Source organism: Brachyistius frenatus, unplaced genomic scaffold (genome assembly GCF_029030835.1).
Source record: "Brachyistius frenatus isolate BFR_SWC_R1_liver_20210118 unplaced genomic scaffold, ASM2903083v1 Contig_151, whole genome shotgun sequence".
In the NCBI taxonomy this organism is placed as follows: Eukaryota; Metazoa; Chordata; class Actinopteri; family Embiotocidae; genus Brachyistius; species Brachyistius frenatus.
The window spans coordinates 143,739-167,300 of NW_027210750.1; the positions used below are offsets into that span (position 1 = coordinate 143,739).

A 23,562-nucleotide genomic window follows, 5' to 3' on the forward strand; every position below is an offset into this window, starting at 1 on the left:
ACAGAACTAAATTGTTAAACAGCCACATGTTTGACCATCGCTCCACCGTTTGGGCCGCAGTTGTCCAAATAACCTTGTTTCCTTTTTCCATCTAAATGCAAATGGACGGGTGTTGAAGAAACCACTGCTATTTCCTATCTGCTCATTTGTGTGTGCACTATTGTGACCGTAAGGTTTCTTTCTTCTACCGTAAGAAATGCATTGCCCGCTCTATGAATTTCAAGGAGGTCTCAGATATTCCAGGACATGATGGGAACAGTAGGTATTAATAGAAGTGTCATAGATGTAATGAGAGTCTTTTTGTTGATGGTGTCAGTGACCAGATCTAAAAGCTACCAAGGTTTTAGTCCAGCAATCAAAGGCCGCTGTTTTTTTTTTTTTTTTTCCATGCTGTGTTTGAAAGTAGTTTTGATTTTTATTCTTAGAAATAGGAAGCAAAAATCTTGTGTGACAGCACAGTTGGCACCATTGACTCAATATCAATCCGGGTCTGAAAAGTGAAACCAATGCGGAAGTGACATAATGTGCAATACCATGAATAGCCACTAGTTTCAAAAACCCTCTTCAAAAACTTCTCTCATGAAGTGAAAAAACAGAAGAGCTGAAGCAATAAAAGTTAAAAATACGCAAATTCATAATTATATGTGCTTAGTGTGAGTAATACCTGACCAGCGTGAGACGGGCAACTGAAAAACACAGCTGTAATAAATGTAAATATTCACTACACAAGTGATATTCAAACAGGGTCTTAGTAGACTTACAAAAGCTGTTTACTCACGGTAACACAGATCACAGATGTATCTGTGCAACAAACAGATAAAGACTACCTTTGAGTTAATGTTTGTTCAGTCACATTTTGGGATTATTTTAACTCTGAGAGGTTTTGACAGTGTGAGAAATAAAAAGCGCCATATTTCATTACACTGTTTACTGGTTAAATAAACCTGACATCAATAGTTAAAATCTTGCGCTAATCCATCTGCTATATTTGTTCCGTTTCCCTTGGCACAAATTCACCAAAACTGAAAAACTAATTGTGAAAAGTAGAACTGAAAACAGCAGTATTGTCACGTTCATTTTTTCGACGGATAGGAAGTTAATATATTTGTTGTTGTTCCCAATACATCTTTTCCGTGTGTCATCATGCTCAAAGAGTCCTTTGGGTCCATGTTGCAAATTCTCTAGCAGCGGTGTTTGGATGACTTAACCACTTGAACGCTAAGCATACCGTGCACACAACTGCATGTTGTAACCACGAGCTCACAAGCATTTAGCCAGAAGGATATTTTGGGAGTAGGTCGCACTGAAACTCTATATTTTCCTACTATACAGCACATTGTTCCACTTAATTATGATGTGTTTAAATAACAAAGATAATCAGTCCATGCCAGCTGACAAAATTAGGTCTTATCCCATGAAATTAGGTCTGTAGTCTGCTTATTTTTCAGAAAATATCTTCTTCTGGGTCACAAGCTGTCCCTGTGCTTTGAGAACAATGCTGCTCTAATGTTGCATAGCGACGGATCTTAAAAACTCACCTTTGTTTTAATCTTGGCAATTCGCAACGTAGCAAATCTCAGCCGGTCTAATGGTAGTTTAGCAAACTAGTGGGTTCGACAATTTTTTTTCAGCAAACAAGTTATATTGTTCACTAAATCTGTTATTTGATGACTTATTCATAAATACGAAAAAGCATAAGTGATTAAATTGATGTATACGACACGTGATGTGCTTTAATAATTCGTAACAAACAGAAAAATCCACAAGAACAGTCATATTTTGTTATGAAGCCTTTAAACTAGTCTCCAGTAATTTGTGCAATTACACAGACACCTGTTTCATTCATACCACATTTATCTGTATTATATATATAAAAAAAAAAAAATCCTCATCGACTATGAAAGACAGTGCAGTCCTAAATCAAGAAGGACAACAAGCCCGTATGGCAGCAAATGAACCTCACAACTTTTTAAAAAGAGTAAGTGGCTATAGATTTATACTGCATGAACAGGAAATATTGCACATAGAGAAAAAGGCTCTTGGGATGACATCATTATTAATTAAGTGAAAGGAAGGAGCTGAAGTTTGTGAGATTAGTGGATGGATACAGATAATCTGTCTAAAGCAGTCTCCCCAACAGTTAACACCCCTCTCTCACCAATAGAGATCAAATGTTCTTCGTTTTCTGCGAAGCACTCTCGGACAAAGAAAGGAAAAAAAAAAGAAATCATATGTACAAAAAGAAAAAATTTGGAAAAACATGAACCTCTAATTGACATCATTAAATACATACCTGGCATAAAAAAAAAAGTAAAGTGGCACATCAAGTTAAAAGAAATACATTTTCTCAAACTAACATTTGGCCAACGTTCCACGCATCCCCTCTACGACGTCAATCAATCATAAATTCATTATCATTAAAAACAAAGATGGAGCCAACTTAACAAAGACGTGCAACAAGACATGAGCGTATTTAACGTACGGTGATGCTGGAAAACTTGTGAACATTTGACAATTTTGTAAAAATTTTATGTAAGTATGACCTAAAACATCATCTGATTTTTAGTCCTAAAAAGTGGATAAAGAGAGCTTAATGAAACAAATTATACAAACATATCATACTCGGTCATCTACTTATTAAGAAAAAGATCCAATACTGCATATCTGTATTGGGCAAAAGTATGTGAACCTCCAGAATTAGCTGTTTTCAGTCAATAGGATGACAATCAAGTATGAGTGCGCACCTAGTTTCTCATTTAAAGATGAGGGATCCATCAAAGTCTAAGCTTCACAACAGATATTTCTATATTTTTGGAGGAGCCATCATGGCAGGACTAGAGGGGATTTCTGAGGAGCTCAGAAAAATAGTTTTGATGCTTATCAGCCTGCAAAAGGTTAAAAGAAAAACTATCTCCGAAGAGTTTGGATTCCACCAATCTGCAGTCAGACAGATTGTTGGACAACTGGTTTAAATTCAAGACCGTTGTTCCCCTCCCTGAACAGCAAAGGTGCGCATGGAAGGGTTGCAGGAAGAAAGCCAAAGCTCTCCAAATTTTTGTATTTCTGCCCACCTGTAGTTTGCTAAAGAACCTGTAGACGAGCCAGAAGGATATTAGAAAAAAGGTTTTGTGGACGGGTGGACGGATGAGACCAAAATAGAAGTTTTCGGTTTACATTGGAAGTGTTATGTTTGGAGAAAGGAAACATGGTGAAACATGGTGGCGGTAGTATCATGGTTTAGGCCTGTTTTGCTGCATCTGGACCAGGATGGCTTTCCCTCATTTATGGAACAAGGAATTCTGAATTATACCCCAAAAAATATCAGAAAACCTGTTCGTGAAGTGAACTTCAAGAGAAAGTTGGTCATGCAGCTGGATAACGATCCGAAGCGCACGAGTTGTTCTACTAAAGGACGATTAAGGAACAATAAAGTTAATGTTTTGGAACAGCCAAGTTAAAGTCTTGAATTAATCCAATAGAAGTGGTGTGAAAGGACCTAAGAGAGAAGTCAACTAACAAAAATGTGATATTGGATAATTTTCCTCAATAAAGAAATGACCAAGTATTATTAAGTAAAATCTGATGATGTCCCTCAGTCATATTTACGCAGAAATGCAGAAAATAATGAGGAGTTCACAAACTTTCAAGCATCTCTGTATTGAAATGATTTATGCGTAATGAGACGCTTCTCTTCTGCAACTGAAATAATACAGTTCAAATCGTCATCAAGTAACGTCGTGTTCAAGTTTTTAATATACATTAGCTGACAACTCAAATATCTGAAGAAACCTTCCTGATGCGTTACTTCAACTACAAAGTCGATCTTGTTCAATGTTTCTACCAAGAACACAAACACAATCGTAACTCTTGGCATTTTGGGAATGGACATCCTGAAGACTGTTTTTTGACCTTTGAACCATGAACACACTTTATCAAAGCCTTTGGACTCACCGGCGGAAGTTCCTCACGGGTCCAAAATGTTTGGTCACACCCGAAAATTCAGCCGTGGAACATCTAGCGAAACGTTTGCAGTGTCTTAACCTCGGACTTTATTTGTCTCAAAGTTAATTGTCGGTACGCGGGACATAATCGTGATAAGTTGGGGCTTAATTGCTTCGAACCTGAATGGGGACTCGAGAGCCAAAACACATGACTTTTTCAGGCAGCAGTATGATGCTCCACCAAATAACCTGCACTCGTTAAACTTCTTAAAAACTCAGATGATCAAACCTTTTATATTTCCTGAACTTCATAGAAATTGGCCTTGGACTTATTTTCGGCGAACATCACGACACAATTTGGTGAGTCAATGTGGAGCCACTCTGGAGTAGAAATATTGGCACACATTCAAGACCTGCGGCAATAAAACAAGGTCCTACCGACATGATTTCATTAAGACTGTATATAATTTGGATCCTGTCCAGCTCGGTTCCTGCATTGGATCATTCATTATGGGGAACAAGGAGAACCCGTGAAGACTTATGAGCCCGCAAACCTTAAACAAAGCTAATTTCAGGCACTGTAATGGGTGTAGTTTGACAAATTTCCATGAAGAATCAGAAGAACTAAATGATTGTTCAGCTTTTAAACTTTTAAACTTCCTCAACTGAATTTAGTGTTGTTGAGGTGTACCGTATGTGCCGTGCCATCCAGCACTGTACAGGTGTTCACTGCTGGTTCTGCTGGGAAATTATAATCAAAATATTGCACAAAAAAGCTGAGACGACAAGATGGACAAAAGCATGATTGTTCAATTAAGAGCATATGGGATTCCATACAATAAGGCATTGCTTTAATGAAAACATCTGGACAAACATGTCACAGTTTAATTACTGCTTGATTGACTAGCGACTATGACGTCCTTTGATTGTTTCCGTCAACACAAAAAACGATTACTTGACCTATACGCTCCTCAACACTGAATACCTGATATGTAGAGATGGAAGCAGCTGGCCAATCACAAACCAAGCAGGGTGGGCAGTTCGGGGGGAGGCGGGAGAGGTGGGGGAGGGTCATACTTCATGGATGACAAAGCAAGAAAATTCAGCAATGACCATCAGGCTCCATTTTCACCAGTGGAAATGAAGCTGCCAACTGACATTGGTGGAGGGTTGTTTCACACACAGTCATCCTATGCTACAAGCACAGTTAGAAAAGAAAAAATAAATACTCCCAATATGCATATTAGATCCACATATTTAGCAGACATCTGTGGAAATAATATTAATTTGGGATCTTTGCCTTATCTAAAATCAAAAGCATTAAGTGGGAATCTGTGATTGATCCCAGGTGGGAGAAAATAAAAACGCGAGAGGGCCAGCTTTTATTGTTTAATGCTGCTAATATAGCCTATTTACAATCATCTATTGTTCACAACAGAAATAGCCTCTGTTTTTCACTAATAAGCTGATATGTTCTGGCCGATCACCGAAGAAGAAGAGAAAACTTAATCCAAAAACAGAAAATAAAACCAAGGGAATTCATTAATTGTGCTTTTTAACCCACAAATCCACTTCATCGTTGAAATGGGACAATTTCAAGAGGCACCACTTGAAGTGCTTACATTAGTTAATGAGAATCTCTAAAGCTATAACAAGGACTGAAAATACAAATAGTAAATATAGTATATTTATATATTTATAAAGTTGATACAATTCCCCTCCACTCCCATGTCTAGTTTTAAAAAATAGTTTCTTCACGTTGTCAAACGTTTGACATGAAGGATCTTTGTGTCAACGCGCAAAGCCCTTATGATGCTCTAAGAGAGAAAAAAAGTCTTTGCCGGGGTTGATTCTAGTTACCCCCAAAAAATCTGGATGACACAAAAAGCTTGTGCTAAAAAGCAGGAAGAGTTTTTAATGTCGGCGGTTGTTTTATCGAGAAGACCGAGCAGCTCTGCCGAGGAGACTCGCTGATATTTCTGTTTCATGTTGTGGTGGTGTACGCCGACGGGAATCCTTCCACTCTGCGATTAAACAGTTACCTCGTTCTTACTGGCAGTGCGGTATGTGTGGTGGTGGCCGGGAATGTACTGTAGGTGGTCCACCGTGTGTGTTCGTCGGGAAGCGAACGCCTGCCGCTTAGACGTGGTCGCTTGGTGGTTGACCGTCAGCGTGTTGTAGGAGTTGCTAGAGGCACTGGGCTGAGAGTGCATCTTGGGCATCTTGTGGCGGTCCACGACGGGCGTGGTGGGCATCAGCATGTCAGCGTGAGACATCGCCCTTGCTATGGCCTTCTCCCGGAACTTGTCGCGCCTCATCGCCGGGGACAGCAAGGGATCCTGGGAGTGGAGGCGGTCCGCCGAGAGTAGCTGTTCCTCCGAGAGGTGGCGGCTGCTTCCGTACGCCGCGGCGGCCATGACGCCGTACGAAGACAAGCCGTAGTCTCCGCGTCGGGGCGTCCGGGGAGGAGACAGGACGTGGTCCTGGGACATGGCCCTCTGGACGCGACGGGGACGCTGCCGCTGCTGGTGCTGCTGGTGCTGCTGATGCTGCTGATGCTGCTGATGCTGCTGGTGCTGCTGATGCTGCTGGGGTTCTGCACTCAGCTTCACCATGTGGGTCGGTCCCCGGCCACCGAAGTCGGGATGGTGATGCTTCCTTGTGTAGTAGTCATCTATGTCTTTATCACCTGAGGATTTCGAAGACGAAGATAATCAGAGATCGTGGAATCAATAATTATTTGCTTTGCTTTGAATAAATACACTCTTTGGATGCTGGTACAGTTCGAGGTGCGGTCAAACGGTTCAGAGACGGCGCCTTCAAGAACCAAAAAACGTACAATGTTGTGGGCAAGAAACTTGTGCATTTTCAACACAAACTGGTCAAAGTTCAGATCAAATCTTTTCCCTCAGACAACTCGGAGCGTCACGGTAAAAACTCAGCTTTGACAAGTCTGACGAAAACCCAACCTGAACGCGTCTTCTTCGGCCTCGGACCGTGACCTTCTGCCCCCAAATCTGACGTTGCAAGCGACGCAACTTCCTGACAAATCACATCACTGTGCAGATGTTTTTGTGCAACAGGAACCTTCTGAACTTTTCGATCGCACCTCCAACTGAATGGAAAAACACTGATTTGAATACTCGTCTGTAACTATCGGGTGTAACACATCTCCTTTTAGAAGCTCTCTGCATTCGATTCTAAATAGTGATTCCCACATCTCCTAGAATATGAAATACAACTGTCACAATAAGATACCTCGGGTTCATCTCAATAGCATTTTGCAAAAGAGGATAGGTTCTGCTCATTCATTTCGACAGTACATGCATAATAAATGCACCCCATGCATGACCATGCAAGAGCCCGGTGCCGACAGGTTTTGGGCAGATTTAGGAGAGATCAAAGACTTCTCCAGTGACTCACTGCCCAGCTGGAAGGAAGCTCCTTATTGAACATCCCTTTGTCTTATCTAAAGGTTTATGGCAACTCAGATGTAATTACTGGGAGGCTTACACTGGTGTTTGGAAGGACTCGGCACAGATCAGCTGTTGCGCAATGTCTTTTTCGTCACATTAATAAATAACGTGCCGAATGTGATCCGTTGTGGTAATAGTGGCAGGAACAGGAAGTTATAATGGTAATCAGCACAGCAGTTGCAGAGACCTACTCAAACTGTTTTCAATTGTTTTGTCCTCTTTCCTTCATGAAAGAACAAGACAGCGTCGGGAGCGTCGTAGCTGCCCTTCAGCACCGAGGGTGCTCGTCGGCACGCCGCGGCACTCGACGGTTCACGCGCTGGCTGGATGGCCGACCGACCGGTCCTTTGGTTCAGCTGCCAGAGAGACGCTCGGTCATTACGGCGGTACGAGCCGCGGGCTGCTCCCGGCAGACTTCACCCTGTCTGTTTTTTTTGACTGTGGGAAAGTCTTCAGGGGAAAGTCTACCCAGGTATCCCTCTGATTAACTGCTGCAGCTGAGGGGTCGTTACTCCGCGGTTGTTAATTATTGCCGGACGCCGAGGTCGAGTTGTCGTTTTTAGGACGCTTCGCCGAGTTGTGGAGAAAAGGGACGGTGGGACTTGTTTGTTTGGATGCTTGCCTCTCTGGGAGAGATGTCACGCCTGGATACAGAAGGTCACCTTATTGCCCCCCTCACCCCCCGCCCTCCTCCCTCCCTACCCACCGCAAGAGGTTTCATGTCCACTGCTCGGTGCATTCCTAATGAAGGAGGCCCGACTCCGGCCCTGCGGCGATGCGCTCCAGCATTTTTTTCCCCTGAAGAGCTGGTTTTAGAAGTGACATTATGGCAGAAAATGTCAACCAAACTCAACCACAGGCTCCAAGTATACCGCCGATCGACAGGCCGCAGCCCACGGCGCCATTAATAGGTCAAACCGAAGTATCCAGAGAGAGAGTAGTGATTAGACGCTCCGATGAGAGGGTGGTAGGAATGTATAATATCCCGCTCCGACGGGAAAAACACACATTATATATTCTCCAAAAAAACAAAACAGATGACAGACCGTGTTAAAAAAATAACAACAGCGGAGGTTGGGTCATAAAAGACAAGAAAAACAACCTGAATTCATCGTGACAGCATCGAGCAAGGAGACAACGCTGATCAGAAAACAGGGAGGCGCCTCGAAGTAAGAAAAACGCTCCCGGCGGGATATGAATGTAATGAAACGTGCTGCTCCATTGGTTGATCTATAATAATGATCAAATACGTGTATAATTTCAGTAGATTTGAGGCCTTTTTCTGTCTTTAAGGTCAGTATAAACTCTTCGTCCTGCTGAAGCGTCTCTGCTGCCCTTTGATTCAAGTCCTGGCTTTTATGAGCGTTACAGCGTTCACACCTTCAGTGATTTAAGAAGGGCGTTGATAGTAATGCACCACTTTACTATTAGCGTGATTGCGAGAGGCTGAAGGGTCCCCGACGTGGAGCGCAGGGCTACAAACACAGGAAATTGCTAACAACAGCTAATTAAACCCAGGCTCCCACTTTGCTAGATTGCATTCGATATCGCCGGCGTATTTATGTGTCAGCTATTGATGGCAGAAGACTGTAATCATATAATGCACTCGTGAAACTGGTGCAACATCAATTATAAAGTGATCTTTAGAGGTTTGGAGCAGGAGTGGTGGGATGTAAAGGGCGAATGCGGCAATGTCTGTTTTGTTTTTGAGTGGGGGCGGGAGGGGTTAAAAGGTGTTTTTGTTCTGAAAAGGTGTTTTAATCCCTTTTGTTTTAGGGTAATTAAGGTGACGGACAACCGAGCCGAGGAAGATTTGTTTCTCCACGGAGCGGCTCGGAGGGTCATTTCGGAGCAGCGTCCTCGATCTCCGCCGCATCAGTGAAGGACGGGCGGGCTGGAAGAGCCTCACACACACACACACACACACACACACACACACACACACACACACACACACACACACACACACACACACACACGTTTAAAATTGCTAATTTTAAATTGCAAATAAACTACTAAACGTACTAATTTAATTTAGTAATCATCGCTCCAGATGGTTTAATTAAAACAGCAACTAATTATATTACTTTCAGGCTTGTTTCCAAAGACCTCACTCATGCTTGGATTTTTTGTTTTTCTCTCTCTCTCTTCGCCTGTTTGACAAATTCTGCCGAGCTCCTGTCTGAAAATATGAAGCTGCTCTGTAGTCGGCTGTGATTCATCTCTGTGATTTTTCGGCATGTGTACAAGACTCCAGCGAGATAACAGCAAAGACCCCCCCCCCGCCCCCTCCCTCCCGAGAGTTGATAAGAGGGAAAGAAAAAAACGTATAAAAAGAAGAATGTGTCAAGAGGAGATTGCAACGATGCGTGTTTTTCTGTCGTGAAAAAAGGGGAACAATGACACATTTAAATGGCTTTTTCCCTCTCTGTGTAACTTCTTTAAGTTTCAAGGAGCCGTGAATGGGAGCAATTGCAAAATCTGCTGTGCATCAACTTCATTGGTGCAAGGAAATGTTGCGAGAAGGTGCTCTGCGTGTTTTCACTGCCGAATCATGTTAAAGCTTTAATAGCGGGAAGGTTTCGGAAGATTTACTGTCAACAAATCTGTTGAACGTCGAAACTCCCGACATCATACACCAGCAAACGAACCAACGAGCGTTGCTGCACATTCGTGTCGGTTCGTTCTCTTGAGTGTTTTAAATAATATCAACATGTGAAAGCAGAGAATTCTTTTTTTTTTAAATAGATGGTCCCAAGCGCAGGATCTGAGGTCGAAGTAAAAATTATTTAAAAAAAAGAAAAAAAGAAATAAAGATATTTTGGTTTCTACTATTTTAAAGATTTTATTTGAACCACTTTTGCCAAAAACCCTCCAGAGCGTTCGCTGAGTTCAGAGCAGAAGAGACGTAAATACACAGATTTCTGTTTTTCATAAACTTTGTTATCATCCGAAGCGAGCATTCAAAATAAATGTGTTTTTTTGGGAAAGCTGCAGATTTGAAGAATAAATTACAAAATAAATGTAAATTCAGAAACGCTGCCTTCATGTCAGACAGTCAAAAATGTGTTTCATGAAAAATTCACTTTTTTTTTTTTTTTTAAACAGTCAAAACTTTTGGCCACGTTTCTCTCGTAAAAGATAACATACCGAAAGAAACTTGCTGCTTTAATAGAAATAAAATCGATCAAAGAGAAGTGGGACGATCACATGAAACATGCAACCAGTCGACATGCGCCGGACTCGAGCTTCCATCAGCGTCCACCTCATCACCAAACCGTAAATGTCACGGTGGCGATAATTAAGCGGAGTATTGCTCAGACATTAAAGCGCCATCCTGTTGGCGTATAAAAACCATTCAGCTTAATACGTCATTAAAAGACATTAGCAACATGACATGGGCCGCAGATGGAGCCAAATTACACGCCAATTAGATGTCAGCCGATGAGGCGGCGGATGAGTCGATGGAGGCTGCGAGCGCGTCGGGATGCATTTCAAAAAGGACGTTTATTTCCCTGAAAAGAGGTAAAAGGAGCGAGAGGACTACGTGCGTGATGAGCCACCAAACATCTGGAGACACTTATCTCGGTGTCCGTCACAGAGACATGCATGATGAGGCGTCATCAAGGCCGGACGCTCGCGGTGAACGCGATGCGATGATGTCATTCCTGGGACTTTTTTTTTTTTTTTTTTGGTGCATCAGGCAAAAAAAAAAAAACACAATGATGGAGGACGAATGAAGGAGCACCTACTTAATCTGTGCAGAGAGTATTTACTTAAGTCAGACTTGAGGGCCAGCTCGTAGGCCGGCGGCAGATGGCTGAGGTTCTGGAAGGATCTGGAGAGGGACAGGTCGTAGGGCTCCGTGGCCGAGGTCAGGATGTTGTTCATCCGCTGGGGTCGCTCTACAGGGGGTACACGGGGGTGGGGGTGGGGGTGGGGGGCGGAGTCAGCACACAGTCAGTCAGAGGGATGGGTTACGTACCGGAGGAAGGGTAAGTGATGCAGAGGGGAAATGTGCAGGACTACGGAGGGTTTTAGGTGTTGGACGTCCTCTCTTTGGTGTTTAATTTGTTAAAAAAGAAAACGGCGTGTTTCGAGCGTTCTGCAGACGGGGAGCCTTAACATGCAGTTTACTTCTAAAAATGCATTCTGACTAAATACGACTGAAAAAAAAAAAAAAAACGCTGCGCTAAGGGAAAAACACTTTTGGATGAACTGACCAGAAAAAGATCATCCTAAGAAACGAAGAACTGATTCTGGACAGCATTTTTTAGAAACTATGATGTTTCTGTCAGGGAGGCTGAAATAAACGCCCCACCGAGGCTCTTATTGATTTATTGTTTCCCCGAGTCGTAGCACCCGTAAGATCGACTGATCTGTCGTCTCTGCTGTTCTGAGTCAGCTGGAAGCTGCATCTGTCGTCTGGCTCGAAGCAGCTCGAGCGCCGGTTTCAGTTTCTGGCTGTCGGTGATGCGCGTGACGCCGTTAAGGCTCCCTGCGCTGCAGCGACGCTCCCGTGGCTTTCGGTAAATTTGGGACGCCCAGTCACGGGTCAGGAGGCGCGGTGGAGCGGGGTGGTGGTGGTGGTGGGGGGGATGGGGTACGGGCAGGGGCGCTCTGGTGCTGGATTTTAAAAATAGGACTGGGTGACTACTGCAGCAAGGAGGGCAGGGACACACAACACCGAGGAGCATATGGTGGTGTGTGTGTGTGTGTTTGTGTGTGTGTGTGTGTGTGTGTGTGTGTGTGTGTGTGTGTGTGTGTGTGTGTGTGTGTGTGTGTGTGTGTGTGTGAGAGAGAGATAGAGCCGGTTCAGTGGAGTGAAAGAGGAAAAATAATGCGTGAAGAGAGATTGGACTAAAGGTCATGGATTGTGATGCAGCGGCGTGAAGTTTTGTGAGTGCAAAAGATTCACAAACGCTTTAAAAAAAAAAAAAAAAAAAAAGAAGTGTGCAAGAGGGGAGGAGAGGGGGGGAGGAGGGGTAATTTCTCCTAAACCGTACATGATATATGTTGAAGGAAAAGGTGATGGGGAAAAGAAATACACATAAACACCACGTGTATGTGTATCACTTACCGTATCGCATTTGTCTGTGGGCTAACAAATCCAAGTGAGAAAGAAAGGATCAATGAGTTAGACAGCACGCTTCAGCCAAACCTTCCAAAAACTACACGTTTCCGTGGCAACCCGACGCCGCAGGAGCGCCGAGCGAAGGGTTAACGCCAAAGCGCGCAATCCGACCCCCCTCTTGAATTATGCATCAAATGCGAGCTGCGATCCTCGTCAGAAGCTAAGTAGACTTCAAGAGCGCCGTTTGAAGAGAGTCTCTGGGTGCCGAGAGGACTTTTGAAACCCATTTTCCCGGCAGGAAGTTGAACCGCGGCGCTCCGTTAATACCGTTAATGGCGGGAAAAAGGTTGTGTAATAACTCGATCTCTTAAAATACTGACACTAAACATCAGCCTCGGCACTTTTATAACATCAGAGGGGATTTTTTTTGTAAAAAAATGTAGGAACAAATAAGTCCCCATTCCCTCTTTAATTACACGGTGTTTCATTTCATTGTCGTCTAGTCGGTGGAGAGGGGGCGGGGGGGCGTTCGGTTCCTCCACACTGAAAGCTGCTCCCGTCACCAAAAAAAAAAAAAAATCACATTTAGAGAAATAGATGGGATGCCGTCACCGTAATTGGGTTTTCAATAACTTTAGAAAACTGCGAAGATGATCTTTTGATTATCAAACACTTTTTTCTTTTCATTTTCTCTGAGGATCTTTCTTTATCAGCGTCTCGGATTTTAATTTCCCCGTGAAAGACACACTTTTATCTTGGAAATTGGAAATAGTCTCTCGCAAGAATTGTTTGGCTTTCTTTCATTTGGAGAGCGAGAATAATGCATATAATTTTTGGAAAGTCAGGTCAGGTCAAAGCGTCCAAATCTTTTTTTAAAGGTTCAACATGGCGTGATGTCATTCAGAGATACGTGACTTGTGTTTTTCTTACCCAGTTTAGGCGTGAGCGCCGTCAGGTCCAGGTGGCTGTACTGGTAGTCGTGGTGGTGGTTTCCTATTACGAGAAGAACAAAGGGAATTAAAACGGAGCTTCAAACGACCGTGTGTTGTTTTGAACCTTGATGTCAAACCGTCGGTTCACTCTTACGATAAAAAAACAAAACAAGTAAAACTCAAGTTTGAGATTTCTGCTGCCACACCGATACAGTGGAGGAATGGCGGCAGGAGGCATTTGTGGTGCTCAAAGCATCGAATATTGTTTTCAATAGTTCAATTATTACTAATCTATAGATTAATTATGTTTATTTAAGCGGACTCATAAATAGAGATGCTGGTTGGTCAGTTGGTCCAAATGGTATCTCTACAACTATTGGTTTTGTTGACATGAAATATTCAGTAGATATTCTTTGTCCCCTAAAGAATTCATTCCTTGTGTCTTCGGTATCTCCAGACTTTTTCCTCTAAATCAGAGTGCCTATATTCTTTCTGATGAAGGGCCATAAATACATTTTTTTAAACTGTGGCGGTAGCCGCCTGTTGCTCCACACTGGGATTATAGTCTGGAAACCCGGCCGGAGACCAATCAGCGAGCAGAGTCTCTTTGCGTACCGATTGGTTAAAGCCGCTCCAATTGTTTCAAAATGACCCCGAGGTCTTGTCCAATAGGATCCAACGACTGCAAGCGATTCCCAATGGATCGTACCCGGACCCGGACGTTACATCGGGTCACAAACTCGGTCCGCGGGACCCAAATGGGTCGACTCTGGGTGCCTCCATGAGATTAATCCAGCCGGCTTCACAGATCCAGCTCCGCCCGCAGTCTTCTTGAACACATTACACAAACACTTTTTTTGCCCTTCAGTAGATATTGTACCGTTTAAATAACGCTCATCGCCCTCAGGTCTCCGACATTATCTAGAAACGACGGAGAAGAGGGGGAAAACCGGCCCCTTGATTACCGTCGGGCTTCCGCTGCGATGCCGCCTGACACACGTTATCCTCCATTATCAACACGGCACCAGTCGGCTTTTCCATCATCAACTCCAGCCGGCGTGTGAGCTGCATCCCGGGATGCGAGAGCTTCGATTTGTCTCTTGCGAGCGGCGAACTGCCACCGCTCGGTGATGAGACTCTGAGAGCGTTTCTTCTATTTGACAGAATCCACATTTTGCCAGCGCGTTACCAAAATGATTGATTACAGCCTCTTTACACGTGAACACGGAAGCAGCTGCGCCCGGCGGTGATCCATCTTCGCTGTAAAGTGAGTCATTTTGACGTCGGCCTAATATCGTTATGTGTCGTTTGCGTGGTTAAATAACAAAAGCGGCATCTTCTGAGACCTCCGTCGTTGAGTGGCAAACGTTGCGTTCAAATCATCCCACACAGTGAAAACATCCCTTTATTCAACTGCGCCTGTTTCTCTTCTTATTTTTCATTCAAAGCAACGTGCCCGTGTGATGGCTTGATAGCTTATTTGCATTTAAATATGTTCATCTATCATCCAATAAGAGCACTAAAGGACGAAAGAAAAACGCGTCTCTGATCGCTCCAAAACGATTCGTACCAGCTGTTAAAAAAACACCACCAGCTTTGAACGGCCGACGGAGGGATGGAGTCGCCGCTGCCGCCGTCCCACCGGGAGCATGTGACATTTCTGACAATCGTTATTTGACTTTCGCAGGAGATCCAGATGTTAAATGTGCAGCTGCTGGAATTCTTTTTAAATATCTGAGAACGTAAAGACGGAGACGGTTTTGAAATAGTTTTAAAGCAGCCGTGTTGCACAATTATTAAATAAAACAAAGCTTTTGTTCCCCCCCGACCTCCTGCAGCAGCACTTTGCTTTCCTATCACACAGGTTTAATCGAGGGACCAATTATTGCAGCTGCAGAGAAACTAACTGAATTACTCTGCTATGAACCTGAAAAGAAAGCGCTTTTTGCACCAAATAAATAACCTTTTCCGATCTGTGTAATTGCAGAAACTGTGTTTTTGTGTTGTCCCCCAGCAGCAGAGAGAAAACCAACTGACACATAAATTTCACACGTTAAAAAGAGTGTTTAACCGAGGTTCAAAAGTCGATCACCCCGCGAGGATGTTTTTTCTTTTTCCTCTGAGGTTAATCTCCTGGTTCAGAGATAACGTGTGTGTGATCCAATTAGCCCCCTTCATGTGACACCTTTTGAATGTTATTTCTGGTATTGTGCACTAAATGCTAAACTGAGAGTTAGATGAACCTGGTCCCAGCGAGGCAGCGAAACGCGCCCGTGTCCTGAAGTAAAACTGAGATCTCGTGTTCGACCGCATCGCGTAAAAGTCAAGATCACAAGTACCGGGATCAGATTTTTTGCATTAAAGGGAGGTTTGAACTGCTTGACCTCAATTATCAAGTGTTGCAGATACTTAAATAATAAATACAATTGGGGGGGAAAAATGCAGCAACGCGAAGACGTCATATACAAACGTTAGACAGCATCCGTGAGGCCTTCTGGGAAATTCAGCACCTGATTTTGGTGCAACACAGTCAGGTTTTGCTCACGTATACATAGATATATATAATATCTGGATCTCCCTGACGGGGTTGAGATCAGGATCTCTGTGCAGGCTCGTCAACTTCTTCCACACCAAACTAGGAAAAAATAAATAAATCTATTTCTCAAAGGAGCTGGTTTGGAGTATATTCGTCACACTGAAACCAGCAAAGAACCGAAACACAACACAAACCAGGAATTCACTTCACTGGAACGAAGGAGGAACCGCAGAGCAAAAACAAAGTACAAGAACAATTATGCAGATGAAAGAATCTCTGTGCGTAAACTTTGGTTTATATCGACAGTTTCCACTCATCAGACCTGTTTTCTGTAAAGTCAGAGTTGCATTTTTTTTTTGCCAAAGAACAGAATGCAGATGAAAATTGTCCAGCTGGAAAAATAAACCGAAATACAGTCAGACTAAATATATATGAATTAAACTGGACTTTATGTATGATTCCTCCTGTTTTTGTGGGAGAAAACATCAATATTTGAATATCCGTAGGTAGATAATCAAACTATTCTGCCGCCGAGGAAATTCTACACAAGTTTAAAATGTAAATCATAAAAATAGAGGCTTTTTCTTTTGTCAGTTTTAAACATTTGTCGGTTTCAACGCGAGGACAAATACAATTGCACAGCAGAGCATCCAGTCTATGAAGAACACATCCGTCCCTTCAACACTTTACAGCAGCTGATGTTAAAGGTTCAAACTGTCGTACGAGTAGCGACTGTAAAAAGTGGAGCGAATGTTTGTGGAAATTCGTTTATTATCGGTTTCACTTGAAGACGTCGACACGGTGAATCCGAGCGTTAATACATAATACAGCAGCTCTCGCCGACGGTAAAAAAAAAGTGTGTCACACGGATCGGCCAGAAATGAATCGAACGCTTCCAGGTTCCAGCGGGTGGACAGAGGGGATCCCGCTGTGACCCAGATCCATTTTAAACGCCTCGCTGTGGGGGAAGCGGACGGACAGACGCCGGCCGCGGCGAGAGCCCACGCTATGTCATTATGCCGGCGGACTGCGGAGTACCATGTGGACTTGGTGGGATGCGTCACCTCGTTTTGCCCTTGCGCACACGTATGTGACGGGAAAAAAAAAAACAGCCGAGAGGGAAATAACGGGGAGTTTTCTTGTCATTTTTAAGTGTCTTCACTCTTGAGCTATCGGGACTTTAACTTCTAATAGTTTGCGCCATATCTGAATCTGAAGGAGTCTCAGTCGAGCAGAACAATTTCCAACCTCGAGCTGAAAAAAAAATAATAAAAATCCCAGAGATATCCGACAAACAGGCACTTTAATCTGTAAAATATCCCGGCGTCTGGTAACTGCTGCAATTTATCACCATTACTTTGAAATAAATAGTCAGGGGGGGATTCGGCGGGAGTTCAAAAACAAATACATCAAAAGGAACTTTAATTTTCAGCGAAGATCAGGCGAGTTTGGAAAAATCTCAGCGGATCACAGACGGAGATTTCGGTGTTCTCAGAAGGAGAAAAACCCCTCTGCCTTCCAGAAGTTACAACTCTACAGCGACTCACTGCTTTGCGACACTGACGAGCAATTAACTAATACAAGATATATTAAAAGCATGATTATGAGCAGTGACCATCTTCAAATCAATCCACCGTGGAAAGGGTTAGCCCCTGACGTCTCCTACATGAAAATGATAAATATTTGGTACCAAAACTCTTCGACTAGATGTACCCGCCGGTGTTTTACGCTACTTTCTGCACGTGAGACGGCCTCCTGCGTTGGATTAATATGATTATATCATGATTATGATTAATACGGTCCCGAACTGTGTCGTCTTTGTAACTTTTGAGTCGTTTGTCGGTTTAACGCCAATTAACCACAAATATCACAACTAGTCGGGACGTGACGTTTGATCCATTTTTGTGCAACGTGATTGGTCAATGATTGTTCCTACCAAGAAAGTTTTTTTTTCGGCTTTTTCTTGATAAAATTCTTTAGTTCTGTGTGAAAGTTAAAAAACAACAACAACAACAACAGCTTGAACAAATAAACATTCAAATTCATCGTACGAAAAACAAAATGGCATCAGTGTGTAACGACCATAAGACTATAAGGATACCGTTTGTGTACCAGAGCCCGAAAAATTGAAAAAAATGTCACAAACACGACTAAGAAAGATGATACTGTACAAGTGCTGCACAATTTTAAGTATACTTTTTTTTCCCCATCAGCATGATGTCACTACTTCAACTCAACTGCTGCCACAGTTTCCACGTTAATCGGACAGATCACGTATTCACTGATTGGTTAGAGACGAACAAATTCTTCAGGCTGAATTGAAGGTCAATGGTAACTAAGGCTGGTTGTCAAGTAAGGATTAAAGAGGAAGTAATTAAAACACCAGACAGACCAAGTTAACTAGACAGTTACAGGTTATTTTTCTGAAGTCTGACACTCACTGTTGTTTTAAAATCAACACACAAACTGATGCTGTAAACGATTTTTTTTTTATACATCATCTCTTAACCACAAAAATTACTTAAATTATTCATTTAGAGGGCCCAAATTTTTACTGAAAAAAATGATAACTTACTTCATGTCTAAAAAAAAAGAACCGACAACAACCGAAGCGGTAAACTTGCTGCATGAAAATAAAGAGGGATGCCTTAATCAACCTGCTGGCTGCCGTCCATCTTCGCCGACTTCCCGGCAATCGCGTCGACGGCACCTCCGCACACTCTGCCGTCTTTTCTTCGGTGAAACGCTCTCAATGGCACATCTCAGTGTACCGGGTGTCTAAAACATTTACGCCGTCTCGGTGGCATTTTCCACTTTGTGCACTCAACTTAATTATGACATTTCTCTCCGCACATGAATTAATCTTAATTCTGTCTGCAAGTAAACAGCGTCAGACTGAAATTGTCGCGTCCTGGGAAGACATCCAGAAGATACTTTTCTTTTTTTTTTGGGATGATTTACGAATCGGTTCTTTTTTTTTTTTTTTTTTATCTCACAAACTGCAGCGGTGGAAGAGACGGTTTATCCATCCTGCTTATTTGGATGCTGGGGAAGCAGCGTCTGACAGTAGCACATTTCCAGACATGTACAAAGAGGGAAGCAGGCGAATCCACACCAACACAAAGTCTGCGAGCCTTACCCGCCACGAGCTTGACTGACGACGTCTCGGGGAGCGCAGCTTCTTGGGAGTCTGTGAATTACTAACAAGGATAAGCACAGATTTATCTGATGTCTTCTTCGACATGTCAGAAGTAACATCACACAAAGCTGCCGTTATCCTTGCCGTGGAACGTGGGACTCTGTGATTTTAGGACGTCGAGAAACAGAAGAGGGAAGCTGGAGAAAAATCCAGAGTTCGCTGCTGAGGCTGGAACAAAGTGAGGGGATGTAAAAGGAAAACCACCCAAAAAATAAACCTGCTTTGAAAACCAAAAAGTGATCAGAAATGACACAAAACCAATAAGAAAACCATTCAAAAACAGTGCAGTGAAACCAAAAGCTTGCTGCTGGAACGTCTCCTTTCCGTTTCCGTTGGTGGATTTTTACCAAAGCTCGAGAAGCTGGTGAAATTCAGGCGAAAACATCGAGGCTCAAGTTCACCGAGAGGCGTTTTCACCGTGAGGACAGCGGCAGACTTTGAGTTGACCTGCTGAGCTGTCGTTCAGTTTTTTACTAATATTTTTAAAGCACATTTTAACATGTTGTTATGTTAAACGCTACATATCATTTTCTTGCTGAAAAGTAACAAGTTTCTTGTTGTTATTATTATTATATAAATATAATTGTGTCATTTTGGACTAAATACATCCGTATCATGCAGCATTGGTGTTGGACCTCACTCCGGTGACCCAGCAGCACCTTTATGTCCATGGTTACGCAATAACGTTCAACATCCTCTATGTGGGTGTTATTTAAAATTTCCACTGAAAATATAATAATGTGTAACATTAAGAACAGAAGTTTCTGCTCTGCTGCTTCTTGAAACTTGTTAAAGAAAAGTTTTTGGCTTCTTTTTCTTTTCGTCGACGACGGACGCTTGTTTGCATATAAAGTACGTTCACAGAACCGAGTTTATACTTAATGATCAAACTTGGGTTCAAACCTGGAAAAGTAGAGTTTAATAAGCCTCGTGGCACAAACAGAAGACAATATGTGGCAGAAGCAATTAAGTGAAGACGCACCGAGAATTTTAAGTCCATCTTATCGTGTTCGGTGTTAAACGAAGGCGGCGGAGGATTCCCAAAATGAAATTATCCGGTGAGTTATTTTCTATAATCACGCTCCGTGTTTTTCCGTTGATTACGTTGGTCGTTTTGGCACAAAGCGACTGTCGATAAGGCGGCTGATGAAACGATGGAGCGGAGGGAGAGGGGGCTTTGTAGAGGCACCGCAAACTGGAAAATTACAACAGAGGTCCTTTAATGACTTTGTAATTACGAGCCGGGCTCAGCTGCTCGTCGGCATTTTTAACGCCGAGCGTACGTGGAATGCTAAAAATTGTTGACGTCGCTTTGCTTCTGGCTCGGCAGCGTGTTTGGTTTTTAGACCTCCCCCCACCCCCATCTTGAGCTGATGATTGAGGAATTATTTATCCTTCTTTGCGCATCAACTGAAGCAAAGCGGAGATGGTTTCCAGCCCAGGTGACTCCTCTGACATTGTTTCAATCGCACCTCCTGTTCCTGATAGATCGGAGTGTGTTTTCAGATCTGTTTTCTCTCCAAAAAAAGAAAAGACAGTCGAGCCGAGGCGACTCTCTCAGCCCCGCGTGACGACTTCCCTCCCGGCCCCCTGGGGGCCCTGAGGGCCGGGGATCTTTGTTCCTCCGGTATCGATTGGGGATCGTGTGTCTTGGACACGTCATGCGCTCCCTGACATGCTTTTTCCAGTCAGCCCATTGTTTTTTTTCTTTTCCCCTCTCAGTTGACCTTGTGACTTCTCCAGAGAAATCAGAAACAACCAGACCCTTCGGGCCAAAGAGGGCAGCGACAAACGAGCGTGGAGGGACGAGGAAACCAAACAAAGACTGTGGTTCGCTCTGAGTAATATTTCATATATTTTGTGGGTTTTAGTCTTTAGGATGAGTCTAAGATCTCAAATAAAAAAAAATAAAAAATCATCATCGATGTCGACTTTAGTTCAACATGAACTCCTCTTTTAGCTCCACTTTTGGTCTCCACCACCTCCTGAAGGAAATATCTCTTTGGCTGCTAAACGCTCCGCGACGTTCACCAGTTCGTCTTTAACCGTCTGTCTGCCGTTTGCTGCCAAAGCAGGTCGTGTACAGCGTTTCTTTTTTCGAGCTTATTCACGAACAACGGGTCCAACAAGGAACACGACCGATGAGACTGAACTTCAACTCGTTGGCGAGAAAGTTTGGGAAAGCGCAGTGTCGGCTAATAACTCTGCAGGCGGCGGTTAAACGGATCACTACAGTTCATCACTATAAGAAACTCCCTGTTAAAAACACATTGGGATATGATCCATTGCGAATATAAAAACATAAATCGGTGCAGCTCTACGTGTTAACACTTATAATTCTTGCAGATTTTTATTTCCCGACATGATTTAAGTGTCGCGTCAGATTGAGAAATTAATTTTCTTTCACTATTTTTTGTGTATTTTTTTGTGTGCCTAGAACAGGATATTAGATGTGTCTTTCCTGTAATTTGAGTTCCTTTTTCCTGAATTACGTTTTGTTCTCTGCCGTGGAAGAAGATCAGTGAAACGTAAGACATTAGAAGACGCTGCTTTGTTTCAGTAATGGTGCGATAACAGCACATTAAAGGCTCTGACTTTTAAGAATGAGACTTTTATTTTTTACTCTGAAGATGTGTTTTCCCTCTTATGATCAAAAACAGGCAAAAATAAATAAATAATAATAATAACCTTGGTGCTCCAAAAAACCCAACAGAAGCGGTATCAGTGTGGAGCCATTTACAGACCACTCAGAGAATCTTTTATCAGGAAGCTTGGGAGCGAGCGGGTGTTATTTTACAGCCGTTCCCGTCGGAGGAGAGTTTCTTGGCTCGGCGCTGGATGTCTTTCAGAGGCTTTTGTCTCCTTCACACTTCTGCCACTTTCACAGAATTAAAGCAACTCCCCCCGTTTTTTAGTTTTTTGTTCTTTCTTCTCTGCTTCATGAGTAATGTGTGATGATTACAACAGATAATTACATCTATTTACATATAAATGTTATTGATACTTGTCCTACGGAGTTAAGCTTCCTTAAGCCTGCCGCCGGAGCCGTTTGCCACTGATCTTGTTCTAATCTATCCATAATATTTGGATCCTTCATCTGAAGTTACCTAATTAAATGATCATTCGCGACAAGTAAACAATCGAGGATGATGATGCTAATTAACAACGGCTGAATGCTGCGCGGCGGTACGTGTTTTGGGAGACGGCGCTATCGCGTCTAATGGTGTTTATTAGAAGACGTGTGATTAATGCGGCTTCATAAGGAGTCGGAGTCAGATCTGTTCTCCCCCCCTGTAGCAAAAACGACTGCAGCGCCGCACTCCAAGAGGCCGCCGGGCTTAATTGATTCGATGCTGTCATCCAGGATATCGACCGGCCTCATAAGAATCTCAAATGAACGCTCCGGTGATAATGCCGGCACTCGTTAAAACCGCAGCGCGGCGGGACTTTTGGAAATGTCAAGACGAACCTAAATGGATTCAAAACAGGAGGGCCTTTTTTTTAAATAGATGCCAGAGACCCCACATTTTCATAACAATATCTTGATTGTGTATTCATGATTTATTTTTTTATTTTTTTTAGATATAATCAAAATTCTGTTCCCTCTCCCCCGCTGCGCCTTTTTAATTCTTGTCGGCCCGGCATGAAGCCCCAGGGGGAAGGTGTGGAGAACATTTGCTCACCCTGTGCAGCCTCGTGTCAAACGTGCCCTGCAGTCAGGTTGCGCCTCAACAGGTACACAGTCAGACTGATTATTAAAACTTTGGCCGCAACACCAAACAGCTCGCGGGCTTTTTTTTTGTTTCTTTCTGTTTTAACTCCAACACGCCTGCAGCTTGCCGGTGGGCCGAAGGTGCAGCGCGTCTGCCGAAAGGTCGGAGGTTTGACCCCGGGTCAGAACGAGCCTTCGTTTTCTTTGACGTGTCGGGATCATGACGGCACGCTCGGGAACCTTCGCTCGGGTGCCGGCGAGTGTCGCGGTGCACCGTGACCTTTAGAGCACGTGTGAGATGATTTCGTAGATGGATTCTGGCTTTGAGCAGTAACCGCTACAAGTGTTCATGAACAGCAAACATTTAATGGACTGTTTGACAACTTTAACAAAAACAAATTGAAAAAATGTAGTGAGTCTGCAGCTGACACGACCTGCGAGGCCGTCGGGGGAAAGAAACTCAGCTGGCTGTTTTCTGAGGTTGAAGGTTTGCGAGAGCAACTTTAATCCTCTCCAACCTGGTAATTCCTCCTGTCGGGGGCGCCGACCTTTTTTTTCTACCGAGATCTACTTTGACAAAAATGAAAGTGTCCGGGAGCTCCTCGTGTTTGGTAACATTGATTCACGTAGCTGAGCTCCACCCAAACCAGCTGAATAACCTTCTTTTACGTGGACACACACGTACTCAACTC

The 23,562-nt window shown here is 43.3% G+C and overlaps 1 protein-coding gene across 3 annotated transcripts in view; it reads right to left on the reverse strand.

Moving 5' to 3' along the window:
* Positions 1 to 1,702: 1,702 nt before the first annotated feature.
* LOC138631210 (protein shisa-6-like) overlaps positions 1,703 to 23,562 on the reverse strand; it is a 67,884-nt gene continuing 46,024 nt past the window's right edge. Inside the window, exons 6-9 of one of the 3 annotated variants that reach the window (XM_069716010.1) lie at positions 13,422 to 13,484; positions 12,498 to 12,518; positions 11,194 to 11,322; positions 1,703 to 6,630 (exon numbers count right to left, since the gene is read on the reverse strand). In XM_069716010.1, coding sequence (XP_069572111.1) covers positions 5,972 to 6,630; positions 11,194 to 11,322; positions 12,498 to 12,518; positions 13,422 to 13,484 — 872 coding nt within the window. In that variant the 3' untranslated portion in view covers positions 1,703 to 5,971. Of the gene's footprint in view, positions 6,631 to 11,169; positions 11,323 to 12,497; positions 12,519 to 13,421; positions 13,485 to 23,562 lie in introns of all 3 variants that reach the window. The other 2 variants (XM_069716008.1, XM_069716009.1) reach the window with 2 other exon arrangements.